We start from the raw sequence: 20,185 nt of genomic DNA on the forward strand, positions 1-20,185 counted from the left end.
CTTAAATTTAAGAAGACTTCTTGGGGCATCTGGGTGGCTCAGTCAGTTAAGCATCTGACTTTGACTCAGGTCATGATGACACAGTTCCTGAGTTCGAGCCCGCATCGGGCTCTGTGCTGACAACTCAGAGCCTGGAGCTTGGTTCGGATTCTGTGCCTCCCTCTCTCTCTGCCCCTCTGCTGCCCGCCCTCTCTCTCTCTCAAAAATAAATAAACGTTAAAAAAAAACTTCTTAAGACAATATGTGAAACTCATCAATACCTTGCTTTATATCAAATATATTATTGATCTTCTGTTTTGTTATGAAAGTTACAAATGTGAATGTCCTTTTTCTAGCTTCTGGCTTAAAGTCGACTAATGAGGACAGATATATATACAATGAGAAGATGATGTTGGTATTAGAAGTGCTGTTCACTTCACTAAGGAAGGGGGAAAGGCTTTGTGAGGTCAGCACAATGTAAGCTGGAGTTTGAGGAATGCGAGCGTCAGCAGGTATAGATAAGGGGAGGGACGCCAAAGCGTTAAAATACTGATGCATACCAAGCAGGGCCTGTTCAAGAAACACATAACACTAGAGGGTAAGAACAGTGCCACAGGGTGAGGACAAATGTATTGTAGTTGGATGATGACGTAAGAAAGGTAAGTTTGAGAAGTGTTTAAAGTATCTGAGATGCCATCCAAAGAGATACGGAAGCCCATAAAGCATTATCTATGGAAAGTAACACAAAAAGCTTGCTCTACTAGAGAGAGAAGTGTGGTGGGGTAGTGCATGATTGAATAGAAAGGGGATAATTTAGAGGCCAAAAGACCAATTAGGAGATTGCAACAGAAAGATGAGAAAGCCTGAATGTATCTCCTTCTCACATTTCACTACACAAGTCACATAAAATTGGGTAATTTACCATTTCTTTTAATTAGCCAATAAATATTGTCCCTGTTCAGAATTTTTTTCTTATGCCCTACTTTTACCTTTCATTCTTTAATTTATGCTTATTTCTTTTGGATTCTGTCTTCAGGGAAGATTAAGTAGTCCAGGGCCTCATATTTTATATGCAGAAAATCTTCACAACGAATGACAATTCAGTAACTTTAGTTTTCAATTATCTGTGAAGAGAGGGCTCACAAAGGCTAAAAGTTTAGATTTTAGGAAAAATATGTAAACCACTTAAGATAAATTTTTGTAGCTCGATTTTTGCCAAATTTAGAGGTTTTGTTATTTCACATTTCATGTGCCAAATTACTTTGAATAAGTTTTGTTGGAAAAATTTTCTGTGTACTTCATTTATTTATTTTTTTTTAATTTTTTTTTAAATTTTTTTTTCAACGTTTTTATTTATTTTTGGGACAGAGAGAGACAGAGCATGAACGGGGGAGGGGCAGAGAGAGAGGGAGACACAGAATCGGAAACAGGCTCCAGGCTCCGAGCGATCAGCCCAGAGCCCGACGCGGGGCTCGAACTCACAGACCGCGAGATCGTGACCCGGCTGAAGCCGGACGCTTAACCGACTGCGCCACCCAGGCGCCCCTCATTTATTTTTTAAAAAAATATTTTTTTCAAATACCATTTACACTATGCTCTTAAAAGTTATATTACACATCTATTTTTATTTATTGCTTTTGAAATTCAAGTGCCATTTAGAAAAAATACTTTTTCTTAGATTACGTAGTTTTAATGAGTTTTCTATATACTTTCAAAGGAAATCAGACATTTCTGTGCCACCAATAAGAGTTGTTCTTTTCCTTTTTAGTTGAGATTTTAGAACTTCTGTCAACTACATTAATTGTCTGTATAAATGACCCAAAAAATATTGTTCTGGCAATTTCTAATTAGTCATACTAAAATCTCAATTTTTTAAGAGGGTTATTTTTATTTTTATTTTTTAAAGTTTATTTATTTATTTTGAGAGAGGGAGCAGGAGGGGCAGAGAGAGAGGGAGAGAGAATCCTGTCAGTGCAGAGCCCGAGATGGGGCTTGAACCCACAAACCATGAGATCATGACCTGAGCTGAGATCAAAAGTCAGATGCTTAACCAAATGAGCCATGCAGGCACCCCCTGAAATCTCAATTTTTCTTTTTTAGTTAATTATTTTAATTTGACGTAATTAATGGTTTTTTGCCCTCGTAATGAAGTTGACACAAAGACAAAGCCACTATTTAGAGGCCTAGATCTTTCTGAGTGTGTTTGTGCTCAGATTCACCAGTGGTTTACTTCACCTGTGTACTTGCACTGTTTTAACCTTCTTCCTTGAGGGTGTGCTAAATAGAATTTTACAGATCTGTAGATGAAGATTGCACTTCTGTGGTATTCTGTTTCTTGTTTTACATTTGATTAAAAAAAAAAAACTGTTCTTGTCAAGAATCTTGAAAAGAGAACACGTATAGCTTCTTCTTTCTCGTAAGTTTATGGCAGCGGTTCTCAAAGTATGGCTGACAGACCAGTATCTTTAGCCTTACCTGGGAACTTGAAGAAATGCACATTCTCAGGCCCTACCCCAAATCTGCTGAATCAGACTCTGCCTGCCAGCAATCTCTGTTTTCAGCAAGCCCTCCAGGTGATTTTGATACTCACTAGAGGTTGAGAACTACTGGTTTATTGCACAGAGCAAGATTGAATGGGGTAAGCATTTTTGTCTATAAATAAGAAAACTGTGTTGCTTTCTCATTGGTTGCTTTCTCATTGGTATAGGTCTCATTGGTTAGCCTGACTGCAAATGCCTTGGGTTACTCAGAACTTGGTGCCATCAAATCCCTCAGAACACTAAGAGCTCTGAGGCCATTGAGAGCCTTATCCCGGTTTGAAGGAATGAGGGTAAGAGCCACTGCTTTAGAAATTGCTGGAATTATAATTGAGAACAGACTGACATTTTCTACCTCAGAAATGACAAATCCATGGAGACTTTATGTCTTATACATCCGTACTGATGTAACCAGTTGATCAATAAAACTTGTCAGATGTCCATAAACTTGACACTGTTGGAGACACTCACATAATAGAATGCCTAAGTGATTCCTTCTAATTAGAAACAATTAGACCGCTTCTAAGTAGATTTTTCACTCTGTGGGAAATCTCAATCATGTTGCATAGACTTCAAATGTGAGACAAGATTAGTTATGTTCATTCCATTTGTAAATGTGCAGGAAATTCCACTGACTGTAATTTAAAACCACCAAAGAATTCCTCATTTCTTCATTGCTCCTATGATGTGTTGTGAGTCTTTTAAAGTCTGAATCTGGCCCTTTAGCTTTCAAACACAGGCTGAGGTGGCTGAAAAGTAGGCCAGCTGTGGAAATCTAACAGTCATTTAGAAAGGTGGTACACAGGGACAAGGAGGAATTTGTGTTGCCATTTGTCATCCCCCGGGGCACGTAACCTGAGAACACACACCCTCAGCACGGAGGAAATGATGACGCCCTATCTCTGTGGATTTAGCTATTCCAAAAGAAACTCTTAGAAAATGACACTTTTTCTGATATTTGGAAATAGTTACTGGGGACTTCCTCTGAATGTTTCAGACATAACCAGAAATGAATGATGTGTGTACGTGTGCGTGCTTGTGTGTTGGTGTGCGCATGGTTGCATAGAAAGGAATGGTTAGCTGTTAAATTATTTTCACTTTATCAATTTAAAATCAGTAGTAGTTTTAATTTAATAAGGAGAATCAAACTGTCAGTACTAAAATATTTTTTCATATTTTCTATATCAAATTTGCATAGATAGTCCTTCCATACATCTGTCTTGGAAAACACGTGTGTTATTTCTTTGCTATCCAGTTTTGTGAGTGTGTGTGTGTGTGTATGTGTGTGTGCACCTGCGTGTGTGTGTTTTAAGTCTTTTAACCAGTATCATCTCCTCACATTTGCAGAGCATTCCTTGTAGTGAACTTAAAAATGAACTGTCAAGTCCACAAGTCCCTCTGACTTATTAGAGAGTTGAAATTCTAGTAGTAACTTAGTACTGTATTAAGTTCTTTTAAAGCTACTTTCATTTAAAAACACATTAAAATATTGTCCTTTACTGACTAGGCTCCAGGTGCCAATTTGCAGATGAATTGTGCCTTTTGCCAAGTACTCATTTGGTATTGTTGCTGTAAGATACCGTTACTCATATATTTATATGTATGTACGTATGTACTTTTTATACCATAAAGCATTTGAGGAAGGTTAATGCATGTATTTCTCATATTTTACATGTCTGTTCATCGATAAAGTTTATTTCTGGTGTAGGTTAGGTGCACTTGCACAGAAAAAGATATTTTGCTGAACACTTCCTTGAGGGATAATTTAAAAAAATTTTTTTTTCAATGTTTATTTATTTTTGGGACAGAGAGAGACAGAGCATGAACGGGGGAGGGGCAGAGAGAGAGGGAGACACAGAATCGGAAACAGGCTCCAGGCTCTGAGCCATCAGCCCAGAGCCTGACGCGGGGCTCGAACTCACGGACCGCGAGATCGTGACCTGGCTGAAGTCGGACGCTTAACCGACTGCACCACCCAGGTGCCCCGAGGGATAATTTTAAAAAGTGCTGAAAAACGTTTCCTGGAAGTCCTAGTTAATTGAGAAAGCTGCAAGGAACAAAACCATTCAGTGAAGACCTTGGGATCAAATTGCAGTGTTTTATGAGAATTTTCTTCTGAAAGGGATTCCCCAAAGGAGGATCAGAAAAATGAAATAACTTGCCCAAAGGTGCACAGCTAATTTGTGATGGTAAACCGGCCCACAGATCTCCTGCCCTCCAAACCCTTTTCTCCCCATCACATGATCAATTTCCATGTTTCGGTCTCTGCTCCAAAGTTTGCATGTGTAGGGAGAACCTAGACTACACTGCTTGGGACAGTCCTGGCTTATACTTGCGTTCCCAGAATAATTATTATTAGTGTTCCCTTTTGCCCTGGAAAATGACCCTCACGTGTTGTTCTCTTTTACTTTCAAATTGTGGACAATAAATTTTATGGTTTGCAAATTTTTAGAAATTGTGATATCCACATGGTGACCCTGCTTTTACAGCCACGTCACTATTTGCACCCCTAATTATTCTCCCCACTTAGAATTAGTTCCATTCTTTGATGAAAATTGCCATGTGTATGTTCTTACCTCTTGAGAAAGCATTTCTACAATATAAAATTTATTTTATACTATTCTGAACTATAATTGTAAAGTTTGTTTTGTTTTTTTTTTACTGGAGCTGCCAGATACTGCAGATAGTTTCTGCCCAATATTTAACTTTAAGAACAGATATCTTTTCTTTCATTTGAATGCTGTTCTTTGAATAGTGTTTAAAATGGCTGTTGACTTTTCACTTGTTTTCCCTTCTCGTTTCTGTGCCAGGTTGTTGTCAATGCTCTTTTAGGAGCCATTCCATCCATAATGAATGTACTTCTGGTTTGTCTGATCTTTTGGCTCATATTCAGTATCATGGGAGTGAATCTCTTTGCTGGCAAGTTTTATCATTGTATTAACTACACCACTGGAGAAATGTTTGATGTAAGTGTGGTCAACAACTACAGCGAATGTAAAGCCCTCATAGAGAGCAATCAAACTGCCAGGTGGAAAAATGTGAAAGTAAACTTTGATAATGTAGGACTTGGATATCTTTCTCTGCTTCAAGTAGTAAGTAACCACTTTATTATTCTCTGTGATGTCTTATTAACATGAGTTTGAAACCTCCCCCCTCAATATTTCCAAAAACGTATTTCTCAAGCTCGTCTGCCTAGATTCTTTCTAATCATTGCTGAACTAACTTTTCTGCACCATGTTGGAAACTGGAAAGCTCTACAAAGTTTACAGTCTTTCAGACTATGCATTAGGTACCCTAGAACCAGTCCCTTGTTACTGACATTGTTATGTAGGTTCCCACTGTTTTACCCCACCCCGACTCTGAGCAAAGTAGAGGCAGTGGCCCTAGGGTGGGGTTGGAAAAGCGTATGTGGGTAAGAGGAGGAGTGGTAGATCTCTGTACTCCTTGGCCACCAGACAGTACCAAACCCTCATCAAGTGTTCACCCACTTAACCTTCACCACCACCACAACCAAGCTTCCCCACCTTAACATCTGTCACACCAGTTCCCACCTTTCCTGCCTGCTGCTTGAACTCCTTCAGATAGGGAGATTGCTCTCCTACAAATAAAAATCTTCCTATCAAGTTCATTATATCTGTTATAAATTCATAGACAATCTATCCCGCTTCTCAACTGACCACTCCCTGAGCTGATCCACCTGCATGATACCCGACACTGTATGAATATTAGGGGGAAGAACAGATTCTGTGGCTCTAAGGAACTGAAAAAAAATGTATAAAGCTTTTGTTTTCAGGTTTGCTATGTCTGCAAAAAAACCATAAATATTTAAAAGAGTGCATTGCAGCTGAATATATTTGCTTTCTGACTAGGAAATTAGTTTGTTTTATGGAATAATTGTCTTAAAATAGTATAATCAACAATATGTAGATTTTCGAGAATAAAGCATCATGATTCGTGATCGGTGAGAATACCATTTAGAAGAGAATAAGTAGAATGGAAAGCATTATGATCAAGCAATGCAGCATATTTTTCATCTTGTCTGATGCTAGTATCATATACACCAAATTATTTTATCAAATTTTATGTTGTATTCTCATAGGCATATCAGAGGCAAAGGTTGTTTATAATTGCTTTTATGATAGCACATTGTTATAATCTGTCATGGCTTAATTATAGGTTTATAGAAGAACATAAATTTGAAGTATTTTCTATGATATTACAAACTTTGACCAGAGTTTAAATACTAACCCCAAACTATTTTGTATACCTGTTTTTGAATGAATCTTGGTCAATCTGATACTTATCTTTCTTTTCTAAAATTATAATTTGTGGGGGAGAAAAACTAAGTGGTCTGACTTTTTTACAGGCCACATTTAAGGGATGGATGGATATCATGTATGCAGCTGTTGATTCACGAAACGTAAGTCTGTTTAGAGGAAAAATTGTTTAATTTGATCCAGTGAATATTTCCACAGTGTTGTAATTTACTGGTAAATAAAACAATGAGTCAATTTATAGAAAACATCTATTTTACAAAAATAAAATATTCAACCTTGCATTATTTCTTCCAAAATTTGATTTGAATGTTTTTCTCTACTCGCTGTAAATCTTTTAACACATCTTTTCTATATCTAGCATGACACCCAGCACTTAAAAACTTGTTGATTTTGCAAACTGAGACAATTTATTTTTGGCTCCAATAGTTCTGGCCATTTGTGCATTAGAAGCTCTTAACAAAGAACGCACTTCCTTTGTCTGTCACAGATTTCCTCCATCTTTTTATCTTCCTTGTAATAGAAGAATCTAATGGTGGAAAAACAAAACAAATCAAAACAAACAAAACTTTAGTGTTTCTCTCTGGGATGTGAGATTTTTGTGGTAGAAGGCAGGGGCCTTCACAATCTACTTTACACACCTCAACACTTTTGAAATTTTGTGTACACTCTTCATTAATTTTGTACTGTTTAACAAGGAGAAAGGAAATCACATTTTGGAAAAAAGAGATTGCCTTCTGGTATATTGCCGGAGCATAGCAATTAAACTCAAAATGTTACTTCCCTAGCACCAATAACCAGGTGGTCACTGAGTAAGAACTCCTGTGAGGTTTTTTTTACCTTATTAAAAAAAGAGAGAGAGCACAAGAACTAAAAGCACAGCATTGTATCTCTGTATCAAGAATCCCAGTTATGTGCTCTTTTGAATAATAATAATAATAATAATAATAATAATAATAATAATGTATTACTACTCCCTCAGCTAAGGACTTTTTTATACTATCACATTGAATCTTAAGTAACAATGTTATTGTGTGGTTGACATTAGCTTCATTTCACTACTGAAGCAAAGAGGCTCAATGCATTAAGCGGTTGTATATGTTTTTGAACTCTGACCACAGGCATGAGCTCATAACCACTTTCTTCTACAGTAGTTTCCTACTTGTTTTGATCAATTCATTTAAAGTTCTCTCCACCTTCCTTATCAACAGGTTGATATGCAACTTACTTTCAGTTTCTTCCTTAGTAACTTAGAAGACAGTGTCTGTTACATAACTCCTCAGCATTTACGCATTTTACAAATGATGAAATGCAAGTGGACATCAAAATTAAGAAAAGTTGCTTGCTCTTACTCTCAGTAGTCATCAGAGAAATGCAACTTTAACCCAAAATGTGACATTATTGCCTAATTGGCAATATTAAAAATTATGACAATACCAAGTATTGTCAAGAATAAAGAACAATAAGAACTTTTAATGCTACCGGGAAAAAGTAGATAAATATTTATTTTAAAAAGTTGAGCATTATCACATTATTTAATAAAATTCAAGGTATTCTTTAACCTTGCAGTTTCATTTTTAGCAATATATCCTACACTTTTGTGCATGCATAGCAGAATCTATGTACAAGAATGAACATAACTTTTTGGTCTAGCAAAAACTGGTAACAACTCAAAAGTAGTAAAAATGGACAAATAATTAAATATTATACAGTGATGAAATGATATACAAATACAGCATATGCAACACCATGGATGAATCTTAAAAATATAACAAAGTTGGGGTGCCTGACTGGCCCTGTCGGTAGAGTATGTAACTCTTGACCTCAGGTCATGAGTTCAAGCCCTACATTGGATGTAGAGATAACTTAAAAATAAATTTTTAAAAAATATATATGTAAAACAGAGTTATGCAAATGTGTCCACTAGACAAAATGTAAACAAAACTAATCTTACTGTTCAAGAATGCTCACTTAGATGTTAACTCTAAGAAAAAGCATGGAAATAATTACCATAAAAAGATAATGATTGCCTTTAGTAGGGATTATAGAGTTTATATTTAGGAAGGATACACCAAGGGTTTCTGAATTCTTGAGGATGTCCTGCACTGTGACATTCACTTTGTAACAATTTATTACTACATTTTACCCTTATGTGCTGTGCACTTTTCTGTATAGATAGTATTTAATTTAAAAACATTTAAATGTATCATTTTCTATCACTGTTTGCTATCTACACACATAAATGAAATAAAAGTCTCATCAAAGAATATGTACTTTTACAATACTTCTAATATTTTCCATTTTACTCTATTTTATTAGAAAAATAGGGGCGCCTGGGTGGCGCAGTCGGTTAAGCGTCCGACTTCAGCCAGGTCACGATCTCGCGGTCCGTGAGTTCGAGCCCCGCGTCGGGCTCTGGGCTGGTGGCTCGGAGCCTGGAGCCTGTTTCCGATTCTGTGTCTCCCTCTCTCTCTGCCCCTCCCCCATTCATGCTCCGTCTCTCTCTGTCCCAAAAATAAATAAAAACGTTGAAAAAAAAAAAAAGAAAAAGATATCAAGTGGACCGTTACCCTCTACATTGCCTTCATGACACAATGATACATTACCTGTATCCATTACCACCTGGGACTGGTTAACTGAGTTGGTTAGACCAATATCCTGTGTGACCTGAGCTATAGATTATAGTCAATGCTCAAGCCAACTGTCACTCTTTTTTTTTTTTTTTTTTGACCAAAAGTGTGCTGGACAAGAGAGGGTATCATTGTTACAGAAACTGTGCCTAAAGCCTACTGAGTAGGATGAATCTGTACACTAATTTTCAAGAAGGAATGATCCAACAGATGAACCCATATCCACACATACAATAATAACTCTAGCCTATGAAGAGAAATGTGTAATAGAAATCAAACCTTTGCACTCAGTTATTACTACTGGCCAGGCACTGGTTTTTTTAAGCCCTTTTCATATATTAATATATTTAATATTTTCAACTACCCTGTGAGGTTAAGATTCTATTATTTCCATTTTACAGATGAAAAAACTGAATTAGAGAGAATAAATCTTAAAGGTTTGAACACAAAATAGTGTGACTCAAACATCTCTTTTGCAGGAAGAGGAAATCCTCACTCTGCATGCCTTACTGGGGCACTTTGGGGAAAGTGCATTCATAATCTAGAAACTTACTGGGTGAAATTAATTTTAATTACCTAGACTTTTCTATGAGTTGTTTTACTTTGTCAAATCAGTGAGCAGTCTCGTAGGACTCTTCAATAAGCATGTTAGATTTGGTGTTTCTTAAAATCTCTTTAATGTTTGACCTTTTTTTTCATTCCCAGCAATTGAGACATGCTTTGAGAATTGAAAATTTGCTGATGTCCCTTTTATAAAACAAGTAGTGGTTCTAATAGTTATCATTCCTTAATATTTTGTAGGTAGAATTACAACCCAAGTATGAAGACAATCTGTACATGTACCTTTATTTTGTCATCTTTATTATTTTTGGTTCGTTCTTTACCCTGAATCTTTTCATTGGTGTCATCATAGATAACTTCAACCAACAGAAAAAGAAGATAAGTATACTAAAACTTCCTCTTTATTCTAATATGTGAACTGAACCTGTCACACTAGTTCTTTTAGGGTCTAAAATGTAATCAGCAAAAAAGAAGAAATATAAAATTCTGAAATTATCTTGAGATATTTAATCAATTGTGAGTTTTTAAGTAATTGCTAATTCAGATAGCATGTATTGATATTTTCAGTATAGAAATATGACTGATTAATACAGAATACTTTAAAGATTGAATATATGCATCTCTGTAAATGCGGATATTGGCAACATTAGAATAGCAAGTGGAAGCGATTTCACACAATTTCTGAGGTAGATTTTATAACTAGAAAAGAACATGATTTTAACAAATTTTGCTTTCATTTCTTTACTTTGGAGGTCAAGACATTTTTATGACAGAAGAGCAGAAGAAATACTACAATGCAATGAAAAAACTGGGTTCAAAGAAACCACAAAAACCCATCCCTCGGCCTGCTGTAAGAATAACATACTTTCATTCCCAGCAAGATCTATGTTATTTACAACTTACACAGCCCAAATTGCTAGATACTAGTACTTTTGTGAATTTACAAAACAAAATTTCTATCTTAGCAATGTGACTAGCAGCTAGCCTAAATAGCCTAAGTATATGTGTAATAGTCTAAGTGTATATATATTATATATAATATAACGTACAAATTACGTATTATATATAAACATAAAATATATGTAAATAAAAAGTTTCAGACTTACATGCCAATAGTATTACATAGAATTGATGTCACTGAGGACTGTCTAATAATGTAGAGAAGCAAACATATCCATACATACACTGTGTGGAAATACTGAGTGTTCACAGAGCGTGGTGGGGATGAATTGGAATAATCGGTACATCTCAGATTTGCCACATTTTCTGTCCAACTCTGCAGATTGATTGGAATCATTATGAAACAAGTCGCAGGTTTTGTTTTTCCTGGTTTTAAAAATATTTCATATTTCCCCTACCATCTTGCTTCTAAATCTGATGACATCGTTCTGAATTTTTATGGCTCTTCCAATTGTATATTATATGCCAGTAGCTGCTTGGTTGCTACAGGGAATTACTGTCTGGAAGAAAAGAGCCTTTTAACAGAAGGGCAGTGCATGTGTGAAGGCCTTGAAGTAGGAAGGCCAGTGAGGCTGGGATGTAGAGAGTGGGGGCTTATTGGAATGTGTTGAGAAAGAAGTTAGGGTACACAGACTTTTCTGAGCTTTGTATGTTATGTTCAAAAGTTGCCTTTATCTTTAGAGCAACTGGAAGAGATTGAAGGGACCTGGTCATTTTCAGTTTTGTGAAGATAACTCAACCAGTATTGGCAGGGGCAGTGTGTATGCTTATTAGATTTGTTTTGGAGCTGATGGATAGATGATGACAGGGTATGATAGGTAGCGATGATAGGTAGCCTGAACCAGAGTCATGTGGAGATGAATTAAAGTGGATGGATTTGTGAGCTGTCACTAGAGTACAATTACAAAGTTTGTCTATTAATTGAATATGGGAAGCAAAGAAGAACCCAACAAAGAGAACTTATGAGTTTCTACCATACACACTGAATGACTAGCGTCATGCAAGGTATGAAGAAGGGACATGCATGGAGAAAAAAAATCAGAGATGCTAGCTTGCAGAATCTGGCAGTCAAAAAAAGACAGGAATAAGAATGAGTATTTAGAAGTAGCAAAGTAACGTTTCTTAAGACTGAGAGGTAGGTTTTTGAAACAAAGCAGGAGTTCTGGAGAAGAAGAGTGTGAAGAGAGGGAATATAGAATAAAGTCACATATTTTAGAGGGATGAGTCCTCTAGCAAATATGGAATCATATATAAAAAGATATATGTGAAAAGTCAAGATAATATGAAATGCAAAAGGAAGTAGAAGAGTTTCTTGACACTGATTTTGATGCTCCCAAAAAAGAATAGAGACCAAAATAATAGGATATTTCTGAGAAGTTTGGAACTATCCTGGAGCAAGTGAGGGAGAAAGGATTCCTAATCATCGTCAAGGGCCAAGATGAAGTGAAAGAACGTAAATCTTTGGCAAACGAAGCTGCCAGGGTTACATAGCTTCCCGCAGCATACACTACATCCTGGGATTTAAGTTGGAGACAACAATTAGGGACTGAGGATTGCAGTTATACGTTGAAGTGACCCATTGGAAAACTACACGGGCAGGAATACTAAGCTTTTTATTGATAAAACCTTCTAATTTTAAGCAATTGTGAACCTCCTACACCGTAGGTGTTAAGTCTATGAGAAAAAATGACACTGCTCCAGAGCCTCCAGACAACTAGGAGAAATAACTAAAACCAATAAATAAGAGCAAACCATATGCAATACAGTGTCATCAATTTTATGACAAATGTAAACGTAGTTTTCTGAGGACACAGAATGCTTAAAACTTAAAACTGAATTCAAAGTCACCAGAGAAGGGGTGAAGGAAGTCTCTTTTAGTACAAGGAGATAAGATAAAATGATACAGTAGAATCTGCAAATTTTATTCAGAGGGATAGGAAATATCAGAAGGGTAGAAATAAGAGAAACATAACCAGATTTGGAAAGGTAAGCTACAGCAAATAAGAACTAAGAAGGAAGGTTTGGAACTGGAATTAGACACATTTATTAAGTTGAAGAAGGCTTTGGAAGGACAGACTCACCTGAAGCAATAGAAGTCCAGTCCAGTAAGCCAGATACCTATTCAGAGAAAAGAGAAAAATACTACAAACAGGAGGTTGATGTCCAAGAATTTGCATAGGGAGTAATGGATGTCTCTCAACAGAGAGGGAGAACACTAGTACAGAGAATCCAGATGGATAGACATGTCAGAATCTGGGAAAGCTACGAAGTGTATAGGTAACAGATCATCCGTGGTTCTAGTTAAGAAGGTACAGGACAGCTTAGTGGAAGTTAGGTCAAGGCTTGAGCCCCCAAAATCTTGAAATACCAAGCAGAAGTAGGCAAAATGGTATAAAACAGGGTCCAAACAAGTAGAACTGGTAAGGTAAGTTTCATAAACAAGACATAAAGCCATTCAGTGCTTGGAAATAAGGTCCAAACTGAATAGGGCAAAGGTTGAACATCTGATTGTGGACTATAACTTTTATAAATATTATTTTATTCTTTCAGAAGACTTACCCCATATAATTTCACCCAGATTTTCCTTATTTTAAAATCTGGCATAACCATAGATCAGTAATCAAAGCTAAGAAATTAATTTTGGTACAATGCCATTTAAATAAAATACAGAACTTAATTACATCTCACCAGGAGTTCTAAATATGTCCTTTTTCTTGAACTATAATTTTTCAAAACATCTTCCCAGCTGAACCTTAAGGTACTCTGGCTTTGGGGAAAGACGATAAAAGCAGAAACTAGAAAAAAATAAACATGAGAGAAAAATCTGGAGAGCTGTTTATTAGTACTTCAAAGTTTACTTTGATACCCCGTGCCAATACATGGGATAACAAAGATTTGTTATAGTGGCAAATATTGGCTGGCTGTCCATCATATACATGGTGATGTTATGGTTACTGAGAACACAGTAAGTGGTTCTTAAAGTCAGTTTACAAAATCTGGTATCATGAACAGTATAAGTAAAACAAATATACTTGGAAAAAGTTGTATATTCCAGTATACAAAATGTTCTTCCAAGTATTAAATAAGCATGGTATGTTTTTATAAAAGCTACATTTTCATATTGCTATGTTAAAACCAGATATGTTGAATTTGATTTTTTTTTTATGTTCCTAAGTAAAATTTACATACTCTTTGTTCCAGAACAAATTCCAAGGAATGGTCTTTGATTTTGTAACCAAACAAGTCTTTGATATCAGCATCATGATTCTCATCTGCCTCAACATGGTCACCATGATGGTGGAAACTGATGACCAGAGTCAGGAAATGACAAACATTCTGTACTGGATTAATCTGGTGTTTATTGTTTTGTTCACTGGAGAGTGTGTGCTGAAACTAATCTCTCTTCGTTACTACTATTTCACCATCGGATGGAATATTTTTGATTTTGTGGTGGTCATTCTCTCTATCGTAGGTAAGAAGAGGTACTTTTACTCAATTAAGGAAGTTAGTAGTAAAAATTTGTTTTAAAATTTTGAAAATGTTTCTCACTAATCTTTCTCATTTATCCCCCCAAAATCTTAAATAAAAGTCTAACGTCCATTCTTCAGTTTGTCATTTCTCTTGTTGCATGCTGTGCATGAACTGATATGTAAAAAAAAGATTTTATATTTTGCAGCTTTCATTTATCATCTTGTCTCATTTCACAAGATGATAACAGGAACTTGGCATAACAATCCTGTACTCAATCACACTCCGTTGATATAGACAAGTATTGCTTTGAATAAATAATTCACACACACATACACACAAAAATTATTAGAAGTAGTCAAATAGTCCATAGATAGGATATTGATAATTGGAATAGTTTGTGTGTGTGTTTATATATATTCACATATATATAAGCTTCATCTTACCTCTGGGTTCAGATATTTTCTATGCTTTGTAATATTCTTTTTCCAGAAGTAGACATTTTGTTCAAAAATCCAAAACAGCTTCATTGTCATCAATACACATTGAGTAGTGAAGTATAGGGCATTAAATGAGGTGCTGGCAGTAAATATAAGAGATTTAAGACCAGGTTCTGCCTCTTAGAGAAGAGAAAACATACATAGAGGGAAAAATTAGTATTCCACCATTTACACTGCTTTCTCTGACTAGAACACCAAAACAATTCTCCATCCTGTGTGATCATCACAACAGTGCCGTGAGGTGGTCATTTAGCGATTAAGGCACAAGACTCAGGGATCATGCAGACCTGGCCTGGAGCTCGCCTATTTCCACTAATTACTGGCTCTGTGACCTACAACAAGTTACCTCTCCAATCCCTGACTTTCCAGAAAATATTTCAAGTGTTATTGGGAGAATTAAATGAGATGATATAAGTTGATGCATTTAGTATCATGCCTAAAACAAAGAAGAGCCCCAGTAAGTGCTAAGTTTAACAATAACAACAACAAAAGTAGATAGAGACTATCACCATCTAGTCATGTGTAAAAAAAAAAAAAAAAAGAGAGACAGACAGACAGACAGAGACAGAGAGAGAGAGGATTCAGTGCAAAGTTATGTCTGCTGCAAAGTCTGGATTCTCTCCTGTCCATCATTCTGCCACCTTCCAAATAAAATGGATCACAGCCATCTCAGGATAATATCTCTCATATTCCTGATCCAAAATCACAAGCCTTGTCCATTAGTTCTTATGCCAATACCAGAACTAGAATTTTAGACCTATAAATCCACTTCTTTGTTTGGTTGCCATATGCTCTGTAACATCTTTAGGTCTTCAGTGGTTGAATCTTTCTTTTGATAGATGCTTCTCTTGAACTAGGAAAAATGACCATTGATACCTTCAGAATCAATACCTTGTGTGAGTGCCTTCAGAGGGATTAATGCTATAACACCAAACTTACCAGTTTCATTTTGCTAAATAATGCAGATTGTGCGTGTGTCTATATATGTGTGTGCGTGTGTATGTATATATCTAATTCTCATGCCCACATTTTGTAAAACTAGTGATTATCCAATTCATGTAAGTTTTCATTCACTGCTATTAAATATAACACTATTTTTGTTATTGTTTCTTGATTTTCCACAGGCATGTTTCTGGCCGAGCTGATAGAAAAATACTTCGTGTCCCCTACCCTGTTCCGAGTGATCCGTCTTGCCAGGATTGGTCGAATCTTGCGTCTGATCAAAGGGGCGAAGGGGATCCGCACGCTGCTCTTTGCTCTGATGATGTCCCTTCCCGCCTTGTTTAACATCGGCCTCCTGCTCTTCCTGGTCATGTTCATCTACGCCATCTTTGGAATGTCCAACTTTGCATATGTTAAGAGGGAAGTTGGAATTGATGACATGTTCAACTTTGAGACCTTCGGCAACAGCATGATCTGCCTGTTCCAAATTACCACCTCTGCTGGTTGGGATGGATTGCTAGCACCCATTCTTAATAGTGGACCTCCAGATTGTGACCCTGAAAAAGATCACCCTGGAAGCTCTGTTAAGGGAGACTGTGGGAACCCATCTGTGGGGATTTTCTTTTTTGTCAGTTACATCATCATATCGTTTCTAGTTGTGGTGAACATGTACATCGCTGTCATCCTGGAGAACTTCAGTGTCGCTACTGAGGAAAGTGCAGAGCCCCTGAGTGAGGATGACTTTGAGATGTTCTATGAGGTTTGGGAGAAGTTCGATCCTGATGCCACCCAGTTTATAGAGTTCTCCAAGCTCTCTGATTTTGCAGCTGCCCTAGATCCTCCTCTCCTCATAGCAAAACCAAACAAAGTCCAGCTCATTGCCATGGACCTGCCCATGGTCAGTGGCGACCGGATCCACTGCCTCGACATCTTATTTGCCTTCACAAAGCGTGTTTTGGGCGAGAGTGGAGAGATGGATGCCCTTCGAATACAGATGGAGGAGCGGTTCATGGCATCGAACCCCTCCAAAGTCTCCTACGAACCCATCACGACCACTCTGAAACGCAAGCAAGAGGAGGTGTCTGCTGTCGTTATCCAGAGGGCTTATAGACGCTACCTCTTGAAGCAAAAAGTGAAAAAGGTTTCATGTATCTATAAGAAAGACAAAGGCAAAGAAGGCGAAGGAACACCTATCAAAGACGATATCCTCATTGATAAACTAAATGAGAATTCAACTCCAGAGAAAACCGACGTGACACCCTCCACCACTTCTCCACCCTCGTATGACAGTGTCACCAAACCAGAAAAAGAAAAATTTGAAAAAGACAAATCAGAAAAGGAAGACAAAGGGAAAGATATCAGGGAAAGTAAAAAGTAAAAGGAACAAAGAATATTTCATTTTGTGATCAATTGTTTACAGCCTGTGATGGTGATGGATTAGTGTCAACAGGACTCCCACAGGAGGTCTATGCCAAACTGACTGTTTTTACAAATGTATACTTAAGGTCAGTGCCTATAACAAGACAGAGACCTCTGGTCAGCAAACTGGGACTCAATAAACCAGAAAAACAGCATCGACAGGAGGTTTCTGTTTTCACAACCAGCTGACACTGCTGATGAGCAGAGATGTAATGGCTACTCAGACTATAGGAACCACTTTAAAGGGGGGAGGGAAGTTAAATTTTTATGTAAATTCAACACGTGACACTTGATGATAGTAATTGTCACCACTGTTTATGATTTAACTGCCACACCTGCCATATTTTTACAAAATGTATGCTGTGAACTTATCACCTGTTTTTTTTTTTTAATTCACAGGTTGTTTACTATTATATGTGACTATTTTTGTAAATGGGTTTATGTTTGGGGAGAGGGATTAAAGGTAGGGAATTCTACGTTTCTCTAGTACAACTGGATATATTTTAAATGAAGGCATGCTGCATTTCTCATTCACACGTGAAAAAAAATCACATCACAAAAAGAAAGAGTTTACTTCTTGTTTCAGGATGTTTTTAGATTTTTGAGGTGCTTAAATAGCTATTCATGTTTTTAAGGTATCTCATCCAGAAAAATTTTAATGTGCCTGTAAATGTTCCATAGAATTCACAAGCATTGAAGAATTGTTTTATTTTTACGTAATCCATTATATGTACATGTATATATGTATATATGTATATGTGTGTGTATATACATATATATGTATACACACAGACAGACACACCCCATCACATGATCATTCACAGTCCCGGCAGCATGACTATAACATTTTTGATAAGTGTCCTTTGGCATAAACTAAAACTATCCTATCAATCCTTTTAAGAACCTGAATTGACCAAAAAGCATCCCCCACCACTTTATAAAGTTGATTCTGCTTTTTCCTGCAGTATTGTTTAGCCATCTTCTGCTCTTGGTAAGGTTGACATAGCATATGTCAATTAACAAAAAAATAAAAGTCTGCTTTGTAAATAGTAATTTTACCCAGTGGTGCATGTTTGAGCAAACACAAATGATGACTTAAGCACAGTATTTATTGCATCAAATATGTACCACAGTAAGTATAGTTTGCAAGCTTTCAACAGGTAATATGATGTAATTGGTTCTATTATAGTTTGAAGCCGTCACTGCTGCATGTTTATCTTGCCTATGCTGCTGTATCTTACTCCTTCCACTGTTCAGAAGTCTAATATGGGAAGCCATACGTCAGTGGGAAAGTGAAGCAAATTGTTCGACCAAGACCTCATTCTCGTGTCATTAAGCAATAGGTTGCAGCAAACAAGGAAGAGCTTCTTGCTTTTTATTCTTCCGATCTTAATTGAACACTCTGTGGTAAAAAAAAAAAAAAAATTAAAAAAAATTTTAAAAAAGCCCGACCGTACGAACGTATTGCAAGCTGCTTCAATCTGTTGAACCTGTATGGTTAGAGTTTTCTAAGAAAATATAAATACTGTAAAAAGTTCATTTTATTTTATTTTTCAGCCTTTTGTACATAAAATGAGAAATTAAAAGTATCTTCAGGTTGATGTCACAGTCACTATTGTTAGTTTCTGTTCTTAGCACTTTTAAATTACAGCACTTCACACACTAAGACACAAAGACTAAGATGCGGTGTAGGTTTCTGCTTTTTTATTAGTACTGTAAACTTTGCACACATTTCGACGTGAAACACATCTCAGACTGAGTCCAGCGTTTATTTGCTTTCAAATAGTAATGCCTTATCATTGAAAGAGGCTTAAGGAAAGATCAGTTGATATTCTTGGCATTGCTTGAATCAGATATTTCCACCTAGTCTTTTTATTCAGAAAATAATGTCTTTTCCAGTGTTTGTTTACCCAGATAGATTTTACTCTTATTGGCCCGTATGGCATTAGAACTGTATCAGATATGATATGGGTCCCAAGTTGTTGTTTGTTTCTTTTTCCTCACAAAGCCAGGTAGTGAAATTATATTACCAGCTGCAGCAAAACATTTTGTTTTTCTTTCACAGGAAACATTAAGTGTAGATTCTTTATACTAAAGCTATTGACTTGTAGTGTGTTGGTGATATGCATGCAGGAAAATGCTACTACCATAAAGAACGGTAAACCACATTACAATCAAGCCAGAAGAATAAAGGTTTTGCTTTTGTTTTGTATTTAATTGTTCTGTCTTTGTTTCTATCTTTGAAATGCCATTTAAAGCTAAATTTCTATTATGTAAAAATGATCTATCAGAAAAAAATATAAATGTAAAGAATACACATTAAATATAATAATTCATCTTTAAATTTTTTCATGGAATGGAAATCAATTAAGAAGAGTGTATTGGATATCTAGTTTTAATATTGGCCAAAATCTAGATATGGTATTGGGTAGAGTAATGGAAAGTTACAAAAATTAATAAAAAAAATTGACTAACATTTTAAATTGTGCATCCTTTCTCCTTCCCGTCTACCTACTGTTTTGTTCCTCTTTTCACTCTAGTTTCTTCCCTTTGTATTCTTGATCTAGTTTTCTATATGCTTTTTCATCCTTCCTTGGGCTCTTGGTGTTTTTCATTCAGGATATTTTTCTTGTTTCTTTTCTGTTCACCCAATCTCTTGTTAATTACATTCTGTAGACAATGGCTCTGTGCGATTAAACCCCTAATAATTTGCTGTCACTATAAAAAATCCATAGACTATCATCATGTTCGTTTCTACAATTCCCTTGACAAAACTTCTAAGTGAGCTTAGATCTCAACTCTTCATAATATAGTAACTAAATTCCCAAATGACACAGATTTGGTTTTTCTACTAATTATGAGCACTTTGAGAAATGTTTCTCAATTCTTATTGCATATTAGAATTACCTGAGACA

General features: G+C 36.3%; 1 protein-coding gene across 6 annotated transcripts in view; it reads left to right on the forward strand.

Moving 5' to 3' along the window:
* Positions 1-19,746, forward strand: part of LOC121030641 (sodium channel protein type 2 subunit alpha) — a 143,265-nt gene extending 123,519 nt beyond the window's left edge. For all 6 annotated transcript variants that reach the window (XM_040475248.1, XM_040475244.1, XM_040475249.1 and 3 more), the window contains 7 exons: positions 2,687-2,809; positions 5,327-5,608; positions 6,883-6,936; positions 10,222-10,359; positions 10,727-10,831; positions 14,143-14,413; positions 16,034-19,746. In XM_040475248.1, the coding sequence (XP_040331182.1) occupies positions 2,687-2,809; positions 5,327-5,608; positions 6,883-6,936; positions 10,222-10,359; positions 10,727-10,831; positions 14,143-14,413; positions 16,034-17,229 (2,169 nt within the window). In that variant the 3' untranslated portion in view covers positions 17,230-19,746. The remainder of the gene's footprint in view (positions 1-2,686; positions 2,810-5,326; positions 5,609-6,882; positions 6,937-10,221; positions 10,360-10,726; positions 10,832-14,142; positions 14,414-16,033) is intronic.
* The last annotated feature ends 439 nt before the right edge of the window (positions 19,747-20,185 follow it).

This window comes from Herpailurus yagouaroundi, unplaced genomic scaffold (genome assembly GCF_014898765.1).
Source record: "Herpailurus yagouaroundi ecotype Mexico unplaced genomic scaffold, PumYag 140, whole genome shotgun sequence".
Lineage (NCBI taxonomy): Eukaryota > Metazoa > Chordata > Mammalia > Carnivora > Felidae > Herpailurus > Herpailurus yagouaroundi.